General features: G+C 46.2%; 1 protein-coding gene across 1 annotated transcript; it reads left to right on the top strand.

The window, feature by feature from the left end:
• The first annotated feature begins 657 nt into the window (after window positions 1–657).
• Window positions 658–12692, top strand: DUSP7 (dual specificity phosphatase 7). The gene is made up of 3 exons (XM_083603525.1): window positions 658–1695; window positions 5756–6184; window positions 10157–12692. Exons 1-3 carry the CDS (start codon window positions 1281–1283, stop codon window positions 10462–10464), a joined length of 1152 nt encoding a protein of 383 aa, XP_083459651.1. The 5' UTR covers window positions 658–1280; the 3' UTR covers window positions 10465–12692.
• Window positions 12693–13172: the final 480 nt, after the last annotated feature.

The raw sequence follows: 13172 nt of genomic DNA, 5'->3' as shown, positions 1-13172 counted from the left end.
GTCTATTGATGTGGGAAGGCTGGTTGTTGTCATAAATCTGAAGCTGAAGCGGTGGCGTTGAAATGTCTCTAGGACTAGGGACTGAATACTTACTTCTTGGCCACAAGTATTACTATGGTTCTCCCTGAGTGATAATAACTAGTCCATAAACACTGTTGCATTAAGGTAGAAACACTTTACGTGGTTCAGCCACGATCCCTTCTTATTCCTCCTTTTAAAGCGAGGCTAGGGACTTTTCAGGGGCTTTGAACTATTCTAAACAAGTGTAAGGAAAAAGAAAAGCATTCCCTTCTGGTGGAATCGATTGCAGGCGCTCCTCGGACCAGATGTGAGTGAGATCCTATGGGTCCGCCGTCCGACCCCCCATTCCAGAGCCCCCCTTTATTTCCAGAGGCAAATTTCACGGAGCTCAACGGGGCTTCCTATTTCAACATCATTTAAATAAACTTGGCGCACACACACTGGAGAACGCGCAAGAAAGAAGCGTGCTTCAAAGAATGCCGAGTCAGGGAGACCGGGGGCGGGACCCACGTCTTGGCCGGCTAGTTGCAAGTGGACATTTGTAGCCATCTGCCCGAGCGCAAGAGAGCCGCTTTCCCTTTAAGGCGGGCCTCTCCGCCCCGCTGGCCCCTCCCTCTGCGCCGAGTCCCGCCTCCCAGAGCATGACACGCTGATCCGATGGCGAAGCCCCTTTTTAATTGAGGCTGTCAGGCTGAGCCCGCGATGGAGCGAGCGGGACGACGCGGCGCTTCTAGCAGCAACAGCAGCAGCAGCAGCAGCGCCTTAAACCGAACCAAGTGAAAGCAGCCTTTCCCGGGGAGGAGGAGGAGCAGCAGCAGCCCCGCGAGCCTGGCCAGCGCCTTCCTCGCCTCCCCCATCCCAGAAGCACGAGCAGAGCCAGGCTCTTTTCCCCCGCTCCCTCCCGCCTTCTGCTCCTGCAAGTGGAAGGAAACGTCTCTCTGCTGCGGGCGAGGAAATCGAGGGGAACGCGGACGCCGATCCGCTTGGAGCGCTTGGATCTCCAAAGCAGCGCGGGCTCCTTGGCCGGATCTCTCTCTCTCTCTCCCTCCCTTTAAAACAACGATCCTATTTTTTTGAAACTAACTCTTTTGCTTCTTCGGTGATTTGGACAGTAGGCTGCAGAGGGCATTCCTCGCTCCCTCTCACCCCCCCCCGCACCGCGCCAGTGATTTGTTTTCCACGCGCGGCCGCTCTCCTCCTCCGCTCCCCCCCCCCGCGATTTTGCCCTCCCCCCCTTCCCCCCCTCCCTTGCGATCCTCATGAAAAATCACATCTGGGGCAGCACCCCGCGGGCTCCCATGGCTGCGGCGATGCCGTGGAAGAGCGCGGAGTGGCTGCAGGAGGAGCTGGAGTCGAGCGGGGGCAGCTCGCTGCTGCTGCTCGACTGCCGCCCGCACGAGCTCTTCGAGTCGTCGCACATCGAGACCGCCATCAACCTGGCCATCCCGAGCCTGATGCTCCGGCGCCTCAAGAAGGGCAACCTGCCCATCCGCTCCATCATCCCCAACAACGAGGACAAGGAGCGCTTCGCCAAGCGCTGCAAGGCGGACACCGTCCTGCTCTACGACGAGGCCACGGCCGAGTGGCAGCAGGACAGCGGCGCCCCCAGCTCCGTCCTCGGGCTCCTGCTGCAGAAGCTGCGCGACGACGGCTGCAAGGCGTTCTACCTGAAAGGTACCGGGGGCGCGGGACTGGGGAAGGGGCTGGCTGGGGGACGGGCAGGGGTCGGATCGATTTGAGTAGCGTGGGGAAGCTCGCCACCCGGATAGCTCTGGTCTGCTAGCTAGCAGCACCCCCCCCATCGGAGCGACCGGCGTGGTTCCCGCCTAACAGCAATCCAACCCCCCCCCACCCCTAATCTCTCACTACCATGCTGACTGGATCCGGATCCGGATCCGGATCGCAGCTTTTTCCCCCTTCCGTAGTTCCTGAGGATTCGCCTCCCGTTGTAGTGCGTTTTGGGAATGCCGTCCTTAAGAAATCAGGGATAATAATGGAAGGAAACTTCTGGTCTGCTGTTGCACTTTTCCCACCCTTTAAAGGCGATTATAGCTTTCTCGTTTTGGCGAAGGATTGTGCTCCTGCTCTTTCGCCTTTCAAAATGGTCTCATGTGCCGAGTACGGGCAGATATTGGCCGCTGAACCCTCGGAGTCCCCTTCTTGTTGCACCTCTTCCCGCCGGCCAGCCGGCCGCCCTCCCTCCCTCCCCGCGCTGTACAAATCTCTCGCGTGGGAGACACTATTCCCTCCCATCTCCCTTGTTCCAGCGATGGAAGGTCTTATTCCTGCCCGATTCTTCCATATCTATGAATGGGTCAGAATGGGTTTATTCACCGAGTGAATCCTCCATGACTCTTCATTCTGAAATCCGGTTTGTGAGCATCTGTTTTGGAATAGTCCCTCCTCCCTCTTTCTGACCACCATCCCAAGTTTTCCCACCTTGTCCCCCGACCTGGTGTGGATCTATGATCTTCATTCCCTCCTTAGTTGCCCTTTAGGAGAACTCCTCTATACAGACGGAGAAAATTAAATAAGGGTCTAACTTCTCACACAGTGGCAACAATCTCCCCTAAAAGACTTCTTTCACAACATGCCGTTATTTGAGGCCAGTAATCACAACTAATCTGTGGGAGGGGTGGGTGTATTGATCATATGCAGTTCTCCATCTCTCTTTGCACCCCCCTCCCCAAGTTTGATCTTGTGCATTGAGACTAGATCCAGGTGCTTTAGCAGTGCTTCCTGGTGTGTGTGTGTGTGTGTGTGTGTGTGTGTGTGTGTGTGTTTCTGGTGAAGGGTTGACTGATTGGATGTGCTTGCCTTTGGGCAATGGGTTGAATTAAATTACCTCTCTGGTGCCATTCTGTGCCATGCTTCTGTTATGCCTCTCAATCTCTGAATGAAGTGCATTTTGAATTGAGATATTAGTTCACTATAAAGTCTCTATTCAGATCTCCTAAAACAACAACCCCCCAAAAAAGAGGGGCATTGCGAAGCAGTCGAAACATTCATTCTGAGTGAGCCTACCAGGATGAAGATAATAACTTTGCTTCCCCCCAAATACACACACACACCACACCACAACACTGTTGTGGTCACTGGGCGGCAGGATTGAGGCAGGAACAGTAGGCAACACCAAATCAATATTGTCACTTGCAACAAGGCGGATGGATAGGCTGGTAGATTGATTACGGGATTTCTGATGGTAGGAGGGCAGTATATGTGAGGCGCAGAGGAAGGAGGATGAAACTGTTATTGGGGATTCTGGGTCCTCTTCTTTCCTACTATAGGTTTCAGGGCTCTTTTTAGTAGCTGAACTCATGCTGCCATGTTAACTTCTTCAGCTTCTCTTGAGGACAGAAATGCACTGGTGCTTCCCATTCCTTTCTCAAGATCCTAAATAGTTCTCATGAGTGTTCAGCGTTATTTAAACTGAATTCTGTCCTCCTGGCATTTCCCTCCTTTCTTAACTCCCCCCTAGTTCCTTTAAACTCGCATGCAATGGAGAAAAGGAGGAGTTAAGCTGCTGCTTCGCTTTTTTTTCTGGGGCCTCAGTGGGAAATGTTTCCAATTAAAATTCCAAAATGGCTTCTCCATATTGTCTTTCTCCTTGAGGAGGGAGAAAAAGGGAACCTACTCTCTCTCCCTCTCCCTCTCTTCCCTTCATGAATGAATATGGCAGGGGATGTGTATGCTGTTCAGTGACCTTGCCACAACTATGCCAAGCCCCTGGAATTTCCAGGAGACTTTTCGTAATGACACTGTTTATCAGATCCACGTAATGACTGCTAAATGCCTCCTTAACGTTCATGAAGGAGCAAATTAAATTTCTTCTTGTCTAATTGCTCTGTCGGAAAGAGGCGCCAAAAGAGAAATGATTAGAAGGAATGGTTTTACTCCTGACCTTTACTTGCACATTCAATAGATCCTTGAGTTTACTTAAACAATATTGGAGCAAGTTGCTCAACTCGGTGACGGGTTGTTTTCTGAGCTCTCCAGTCGTGCTGCTGTTCCAAGTGATAAGCGGGCAGTGGCCAAACACTCTATAATTTTGAAAAAGGAAACTTCTGTTCCTGTCTCCTCCTCACCCTCACTGGCCCCAGCATATCTTAATACCTTCCCCACATGTTGAGCAATATCTTCGAGACTAGATCTTACAGTGCCTTCTGTTTGAACCGGCTATCCTTAATGAAGTTTTCATTGCTTGGAAATGAACTTTTGTTTTCAAGCCGAGTTGCTGTGAGAGTTGTCACATGCACACCCACCCATCCCCACCGCCCAACAGCGCCCCCTTTGCTTTTAGCCAGTTACATGACAGGCAGTTATTCAACAGGTGAAGCTTTTCTTGTCACTGCCTTTTCATGCTGGAAAGTGGCAGCTGCTGATTTTCCGCTCATCTTAAATGCGCAGGAGCCCTCTGGGGGAGGGGGTGGGAGAAGAAAAACGGCAGGCATCATTTCTATAATTTTATTAAATGTTAATATTTGCCACCCACTTTTTTCTTTCTCAAGTCAAGCATGCATGGCATATGTTAAATATGTGCTTAGGAGATTCCTCCTTAAGAAGCAGGTAGTCAGATACTAGTTTAGTGCAAATTTTGTGGATTTAATTGCCTCAGACTATAGGTGAAGTGGCTTTTTGTGATTGAATGCCTCCCCTTAGCAAATAACAGCAGCAGCAACAACAGCAAAGCAGCAACAACCCTACATGTAGAAAGCTAAATGTCTGGGAGAAGGTTGAAGCTTACTCTTCTCCCTGATAGTCTAGTTTTCTGATATGCAGGGATTGGTTTTTAAACTGACGAACATTTCGTCATGTAATCCTCATTACATCTCAAAAGATTACACCGAGGCACAGATTTCTCACCTCAGAGCATTTTCCTGGCATGGCAAAACAAAAAGGTGGAGCCATACAGCACATTTCAGTAATACGAGTGTAACTGATGTGTGATCAAGTGAAAACTGCAGCAGTCACCTGAAATTTCCTGCTGTCTTGGCACTTCTGTTGAGGCTGCCAACTTTTTTCCTGAGCCCCTGCTCCTGTGCTTCAACAGCAGCTTGGTCTGCAAGCATTAGCAGTTCCTAAAACATCTCCATGTTATGAAAACTTTCACTGGCTGCTTCCCGGATATTAAATTGCTGTGTAAAGTCACACATGAACAGGCTAGGCTTGTGCTGTGGTGAGCTGGCAACTGTAATTATCACCAAAGAGGAGGGTGAGAAAACCGGTCACCTGCTAAGAAGTAAGTCCCATGAAACCTAGTGGGACTTACTTCTGAGTAGGCATGTATAGGATGGCAGTGCCAGTGCTTTTTTGAGCCCTTGGTTGGAATTGTAGAGTTGGAAGGGACCTTGAGGATCAATTAGTCCAAACCCCTACAATGCAGGAATATGCAGCTGTCCCAAACAGAGATCAAACCTGTAACCTTGACATTATCAGCACCACACTCTAACCAACTGAGCTGTCCTTCCCCTCGCACAGGATGCGATGCTAGGAGCCATTGCCTTTCCTCCCCACGTGACTGTACACAGAGCAGCATGCTACCAATCTGGGCCTAATTCAGACCATACGCTTGAAGCAAAGAATTTAGGTAAATGGACTTTTCAGGGTGCGTTTAGCTAAGGAGGAAACAGATGGCTAAAATATATGGCTCTTTCCTGGTAATGAATAAGTATTCAGGTATTGGTAGCTTTAGGATGCAAGTGATATTAAAGTGCGCCTTCTCTTCGCTCCGCAGGTGGATTCAACAAATTTCAGACAGAATACTCGGAGCATTGTGAAACCAATCTTGACACTTCATCTCCTACCAACTCTCCTCCTACATCGGTCCTTGGTCTCGGGGGCCTGAGGATCAGCTCCGATTGTTCGGATGGGGAATCGGACAGGGAGCCTAGCAGTGCCACGGAATCCGATGGGAGCCCGGTCCCAAACAACCAGCCGGCCTTTCCTGTCCAGATTCTTCCCTATTTGTACCTGGGTTGTGCCAAAGATTCCACCAACTTGGATGTCTTGGGCAAATACGGCATCAAGTACATCCTGAACGTTACTCCCAACCTCCCCAACATGTTTGAGCACGACGGAGAATTCAAGTACAAACAGATTCCCATCTCGGATCACTGGAGTCAGAATCTCTCCCAATTCTTTCCCGAGGCCATTGCTTTCATTGGTAGGTGTTGGACATCCTGTTCTCGGCGGACCAGCCCCTTTAGCAATCAGTAGTTTTCCATAACTAGTCCTGGGGGTTCAGTACCTGCTCACTGTTAGGTTCCATGCAATATATGTTGCACCTCCTAATTTTGGTAGCTAGTGATTGTACCAGTGTCAGACGCTGATTTTCCCTACTTCAGACTTTACTTCAAAGTCAAAAAGCTTTGCTTCAGTTGGCTGTGGTGGAACAGTTTTAAAGAAGGCTTGTTTTTTGTCTGGGGCTTCAGGGCTGTGCTTTAAATTATAATTTCTGCCTTTGTGGGCATTATATTTGCCACGAAACTAAGTTCCATTGCAGAGATTTTAAATGTTGTTTAACAAACTACATGCTGGTGTTTTGAGGCTGAAATCTTGTAAACTCTTACCTGGGAGTTGGTTCCATTGAAGTCCCTGGGGATTCTGGCTAAGTAGACACATGTAGGGTTGCCCTGTAAATGGTCTATTTTTGTTTAAATGTTATGATACTATACGTCCATGGTTTCCTATTCATGCTGTTTATGAGTAAATTTGAGGGTCCAATAGCTTTGAAAATGGAATACCTTTTTGAAAGCTCCTTTGTGTTTTGGGAAGTAGATAAAGCAGGCATTTTTAAGCTTTAGACTTTGGGGAAAGACTTTTCACAAGGAAGTATCTGCTAAGCATCTGTTGTGGAACCCCCTGTGTGCTGCAAATGCTTACAGACATGTTCTGCAGTGCGTACACAGGGAGTATTGCCTATTGGCCCCGACCATCACCATGTGCCACCTGAGAACCAGGATCCACTTACCCATTGGAGGTGAGCTGCGGCAATAGTCTCCTGGCAGCGTTGCCAGGCAGTGAGGGGGCAGTGAGGCTGTGGGTGGGTGGAACCTGAGCAACTGCAATCCCACCCCTGCCTCTCCCTTCTCAGTGAGCGACAGTGATGCTGCAGCAGCTCTGCCTCACCTGGCAAACCACTCCTTCTGACACCTTTCCTTAGGACAAAGATGGGGAATGGCTGGCCTCCCAGACACTGCTTGATTCCAGCTAGCATGACCGATGGATGGGGAGGGTGGTGGTTGGTAGTCCAAAACACCTGAAGGGCCAGAAACTCTCCATCCTTGCCTTGGGGGGCACACACCACTTACCTGCTCCAGGAGATGGCAGGGGAAGATCAGTAGAACTGGGCAATCTGCCTTTCAGAGAAAGATGCCTGCCATTCCTAGTCTTCACATCATTGTGAACCCCAAAATTTAATGGGACACATTTAGAAAACCACTGAGAAAAAGAAAGAGCTGTTTTGCTCATGTTGTGTATGTTCCTTGATTCCTAAAGATAAACCTAAACATGTGAACAAAGATGAAAGTTCTGTGTTAAAAACTCTCTCAAATTACCTCTAGCTGCTGAAGTCGTAAAATGATGGGCGTGCATGTGTGAACTAGCTAGTTCCTGAACAGGGGTTTATGATTGCTATTTGGAGAGAAAATCCCTATGCTGATCATAACTCCTAAAGGACCTAAAACTTATTTTATTTAAAACTTTGGATCCTGCCCCTCACCATTTCTGCTTCCATGGTAGCTCACAGATGCTATGAGAATGGGCACATCTAAATAAATTAAATTCAGCCAATTAATATGGCAAGAATGAGCAAGATAAAAACACAGTCATTTAGGGAGTGCCTTCTCTGATATGAACATGCCTGTTCACAAGTGTCATCTTCAGAAGTCCTTCTTTCAATGCACTTGGCTTCTAAGGTGAGGCAGGTGACAATTGGAAAAAGGGTCTTTTCAGTTGTGGCACCCTGCCTTTGTAGTATTCTCCCCAGGGAGAAAGCTTTACTGTCTTTTCAGCACAAGAGAAATAACATTTTTATTGACATATTTATTGGTTTGTTTGTTTTTTAATGCCCACATTGGTCTCAAGAAGTATGTAGGACATTATTGGCATTGCATTTTGAATTGTGCTTGGAAACACAGTGTCCAAATGGATCCTTTCTAGGATTGTTCTAGCTTTCCAGAATTGTTATTGTGATGCAGGAATAGATATATGGCTGCCAGATAATGGCTCATATTTACCTAACAAAGTTGTGTGCCCTAAAGTTGAAAATACAACAGTCCAGGAGTTTGTTTCTGCCTAAGTCAGAGTGCACACCCACTACTCAGAATACACCCACTGAAATCATTGAACTAAAGTTAGTCATGACTAAACCTGCTTGTCCACTGATTTCAGTAGGTGTACTGCAAATATGACTTAATTGGATACAAACCAGAGAGCTGTTTCGTTGAGACAGTGGACAAGTGCTGGTCTGCTTGACTGTACTGTAGGCTTGAAAACCTCAGTGCTGCTAAAGTTGCTTGCTTCTGTTCTGTGTTCTCTAAACCAGTATACTCTGGGGAAAAGTACAAGCTTAGTTGGTTTGTACTGCCCCAAAACCTCAATATGAAAAAGTCTATTTCTTCTATTGCTCTTATCAGTAGATCATTTTGCTTAAAGGCATGTGAGGGGAGCATGGTATTTAGACACCAGCTCAGTCAAAAAAACATCCTTTCTGTGAAAACCACACTCTGCTTTGGTTTTTATGACAGGAAATGCTTACCTCATTCATTCACTATAAGAGTAAATAGAGGGGAAAAGAACCAGTGTTCAAATAGGACACCAGAAGACCTCTGGGAAATTTATTTTGCTTGAAAAGTGGCTGTGTTAGAGCAGTCCTTGTCACCTGGCACTGCTTCGTGACTTGTACAATAATGCGGGCTAAGAAGTCAAACTTGTTCATTCTTTATTTCCCTGCTATCATTGGCTATCTCATCTTTCCGTCTCTGGCTAAGGTAGTTAGGCTGTAAACTTTTCCGGGCTTAACAGCCAAGCCTTAACATGTACTTTTGAAGTAAGTCTCTTTGGCATCAGTGGAATGTAGTTCTGCATAAATGTGCTTTAGGGCTGTGTGGCCTTTGTTATGGGTCAACATGCATATTCACTGTGCAGTGGTGTGTGTGTGTAAGTCCTTCTGAGTTCAGCGGGGTTTAACCCCAGAGAAACAAACATAGGATTGCAGCCTCAAACTGACTGCTGTGGGAAGAGACACTGGCCAGTGTCAGTTAGGTGTAGGCATGCACCTTAAATACGTACATGCTGCAGTCAGTCACCGATAGTATTTTTAGCTTGTGAAAGCTGTTTGTGTCTGCCACTAAACAGCATCTCACCTTCCTTTCCCTGCTGCCGTCTGCTTGAATATAATTATTAATCCATGATAACTTTGTGTGTGGAGCTCTGCTGCTATATTGCTTCCCAAAAAACCGCCCTGCAACTATTTAGCAAACTTCAGTTTTTCAGCAGCACCTGAAGCTGATTCCGAAAATAAAAGGGACCTCAAAAAGTTAGCAGATTTGGCCTTAGTGGTTGTATTTTGACACATGTCAGTGCTGCCAAGTTTGACTAGTTGCAGCTGGGCACCTAGCTGTTGCTTAATACCAGAATTAAATTTGAAGCGAGAATGGCCTGAACTACATCTTAAGAAGAGTCAGGGAACTCCAGAGACAGAACTGCAATTCTGTCTTCCTTCCTCAAGAGACTTGCTTCCTTATCTTCTCCGTTTTATGACACTTCCATGCTTACATCATCTTTATGTGCCAAGATTTAATGAGCTAATATTTGTAAACTGTTCTGACTACACAGTGCTGATTGCCACTGTTCACGCAACTAGTCATCATGTGAGACTTGAGGAAAGCATATAGATGTGAGGAAATACAAAGAATTGTGGGTGAAAACTACAGTTATCCAGCAATACATGGATATTGAAATCCATGTATGATGATGATGATGATGATGATGATGATGATGATGAAGAATAACGAATCCGTTGCAATAATTGACCTAAGCTGTTTGATGCGGGCTTCCATCTCGCCCTGGTTTAAAGAGAGGCAGCTTCTTGTGGTCCAGCATATTCAACCTCTCTCTTTTTTGTCTCTTTCAGATGAGGCCCGTTCTAAGAAATGTGGCATTCTGGTTCACTGCCTAGCCGGCATCAGCAGGTCTGTAACGGTAACTGTTGCCTATTTAATGCAAAAGCTCAACTTGTCTCTCAATGATGCCTATGACTTTGTAAAAAGGAAAAAGTCCAACATTTCTCCAAACTTTAACTTCATGGGCCAGCTCCTGGACTTTGAAAGAACTTTGGGGCTCAACAGCCCATGTGACAACCGCTCCCCCACTGAACAGCTCTACTTCACCACTCCAACCAATCACAACTTGTTTCCACTGAACACTTTGGAGTCTACATGAAGTGGATTTTCTCTGGGGGACACCCCCCAAAGCCTTGAATCGCTTCTCTTTGAGCATTTCAAATCCATTAAGCGGAAAGTCTTTCCAGCCAGCCTTGAAAGAACTGGTTTCTCCAAGCAGAGCTGTCTGAATTGCTGCTTTACTGAAAAGGCTTGTGCCATTTATTAGTATTCTGATGCTAAATCAAAATGGGTTCAGAGGAGTTACCTTATCAGAGTTACTTAATGTGGGGGATGGCCTGGCATTCTGAACACAGCTGTTACTGGCAGTAGCTGCTTTCCTGGGTGTGTAGAGACTGACATAATACACACCGCACACACATGCAAACACACACATACATGTATTACACACGCACACGTTAAGAACGACTTGTGTGTGTTTGCTCGGTGTGGAAAGCAAAGGAGACTCATGCACTTGGCAACATTGATCAATAAGTGTTGGCCTGAGACTGTTGTTTTAAAACCCAGTTTACTTTTTTTTTTTTTAAGAAAAGGAGGTAATCTTTACTCTTTCTTGGGTTCAAGCTCTTTTAAAATATGTATGTACCTGACAGTTTGTACAGACAAGGTTGCAAAACCAGTATTTTATTCTGTTCTTGTTCGAGTTCATGTTTTTAGATAAAAGACGAGAAAAAAAATCAAAATGTTTCTATTGACCAAATGCATTTTGCACACTTTGTAAAGCCTTGATATATTCTGGCATGTTACTGGGTACTTGGGAGCGAGAGAGAGAGAGAGAGTAAGTGAGTGAGAGAGAGAGAGGAGGGCACCTGTTGCTGCTGCTTGTTAGCATCTGGTTGGCGTTTTCATGACTTGTGAGGGCCAGTTGGTGATAATACCACTCTCTGCCATGCCCACATTCACAATCTCTTCTGCACTGAATCAGCCAAGGTGACTAAGCGCCATTGTGCTTTCTTAAAAACACCACCTTTTGCCAAAAAAACAACTCGCCCCTACCCTACACCTGTTGCCCTCTGGCCCCAGTTTGATGCTACCTGAGTCTCCTCCATCTGAGCTGGTAGAGGCATGTTTCGAGGCTCTTAGCTGCTCTGTGCAGCCTATCATGACTGTTAACATCACCCAGCTGGCCTGAAATCATTCCAGTTTCTGAAGCAATGAAAATACTTTCAATGATGTTGGCATTTATCCAGCGCACTTAATTCTGTGTCTCTGTGTGTGTGAATTTGTGTGTGAATTTGTGTGTGTGTGTAGGGAGGAGCGCAGCTGAGAGGTGTGAGAAGAATCAGCTGATTCTGCTATTTTAAAAGACTTGAGCAGAGCAGAGACATTTTGGTGCGTAACCAGTGGACAACTCTCATATGAACCACAGGAGGGCATGGAATTATGCTGTTTAGAAAAGGGGCATGGAAACGTGGATTTTTTCTTTAGCCCATTTGAGCTCTCTGGTGAACTTTTTTTCTGGGTAACTTCTTTGCTGTGCCTTCTACAACAAGAAGACTTGTTTATATTTCTCACTAATGTATTATACTGGAAGAGGGAGAAGTGGTGCTTATTTTCCCCACCCCCAGGAAGAGGGCATGATGGGCATGGGAAAACTTCATTGCCTGCAATGTAGCCCCTCCTTTCTCATCTCCCTTTCCACTTTCACTCTCAAAGTAACTTTTTAAAAGCCACGGAGTCCCCCCCCTCAAAATATTCAGTTTTTATACTCCCCCCCCCCCAAATAAATAAATCTCTATGTGGAAGAATGTTTTAATGCTGTTGCATCACAGAATTGGTATGTGTGCGTGTGTGCGTGTATTTTATTTTTTAAAGAAACATTACCAGAATATCGGAATGATTTTTGTCTTTTTTGTTGTTGGTGGTTTTGTTCGTTTTTGTTCCTTTTTTATGTTAGCAATGTTGGGGTTGCTGGGTCATCGGGGCAGGAAGCGTGGAGTGCTTTGTGTGTGGATGAGCAAGCAAATGCGGAATCTCCTAACTGAATCTTACCTCAAGGAGGAATTTTTATTTTTTCAGGGATTTAGACAGTGCATCTGTATCTTGTTAAGCTGGTTTGTATAAAGGCTTCCTGTGCCAATGGTGGTCTTTTTTAAAATAAAGAAAGAAAAATGAAAGATGCATCCTCTTCGTATAAATGAGAATTTGTTAGCGAGGGACAGTTTTGCTTTCTGTGTTTATGAAGGAAAAATGTGTGACCCTATATATCCTGAACCCAATATTGGGACTTTGTTTATATTGCAAATAAATATTATTTTTTCTTTAAAACCATGTCTCTGTGTCACAAATGCCACTCTGGCTTTCTGCCTCTTTATTCCTTTTGCCTTTAATACACTGCTTCAACCGTGACCGGTGTTTGCTGGTTGGTGTTTGCATGGCATTTGGTTACATGCGCCGTTTATAATTTTGACAGTCCTGTGGTGAAAGTCTGGGGGGAAAGGGGCTGGATTAAACCTAAAAAAGCATAAAGAACCATTCTGAAAGACTTGACCTCATCTCACTGGCTGAGAACGCACTGGTTGGCAGGAGTCGTGTGTCGCAGGTTTCTGTTTATTGGGATCCTGCCAGCTACTTCAATGGTAGATATGGATGGCCTACATCTGTAAATCAGCCAGAGCCTAGATTTTAAGATGTTTGACACCTAAAATTTACACATGAGTTAATAAGACCTTTTGGGGCAGCTGGCACCTTGGTTAATCCTGCTTTTCTGGTGCCTGATCCTTACAGACATGCTGAGTTCCTGACAGG

Source organism: Podarcis filfolensis (genome assembly GCF_964270895.1).
Source record: "Podarcis filfolensis genome assembly, chromosome: 2".
NCBI classification, from domain to species: domain Eukaryota; kingdom Metazoa; phylum Chordata; class Lepidosauria; order Squamata; family Lacertidae; genus Podarcis; species Podarcis filfolensis.
Note: the sequence above shows the minus strand (reverse complement) of the source record. Positions and strands in the feature narration are given on the sequence as shown.

Excerpts from the sequence above, each read along its gene's own strand:
- DUSP7 (XM_083603525.1), top strand. The coding sequence starts at position 1,281 with ATGAAAAATCACATCTGGGGCAGCACCCCGCGGGCTCCCATGGCTGCG. Across the intron at positions 1,696-5,755 it reads CAAGGCGTTCTACCTGAAAG|GTGGATTCAACAAATTTCAG; the intron begins GTACCGGGGGCG and ends TTCGCTCCGCAG. Across the intron at positions 6,185-10,156 it reads CGAGGCCATTGCTTTCATTG|ATGAGGCCCGTTCTAAGAAA; the intron begins GTAGGTGTTGGA and ends TGTCTCTTTCAG.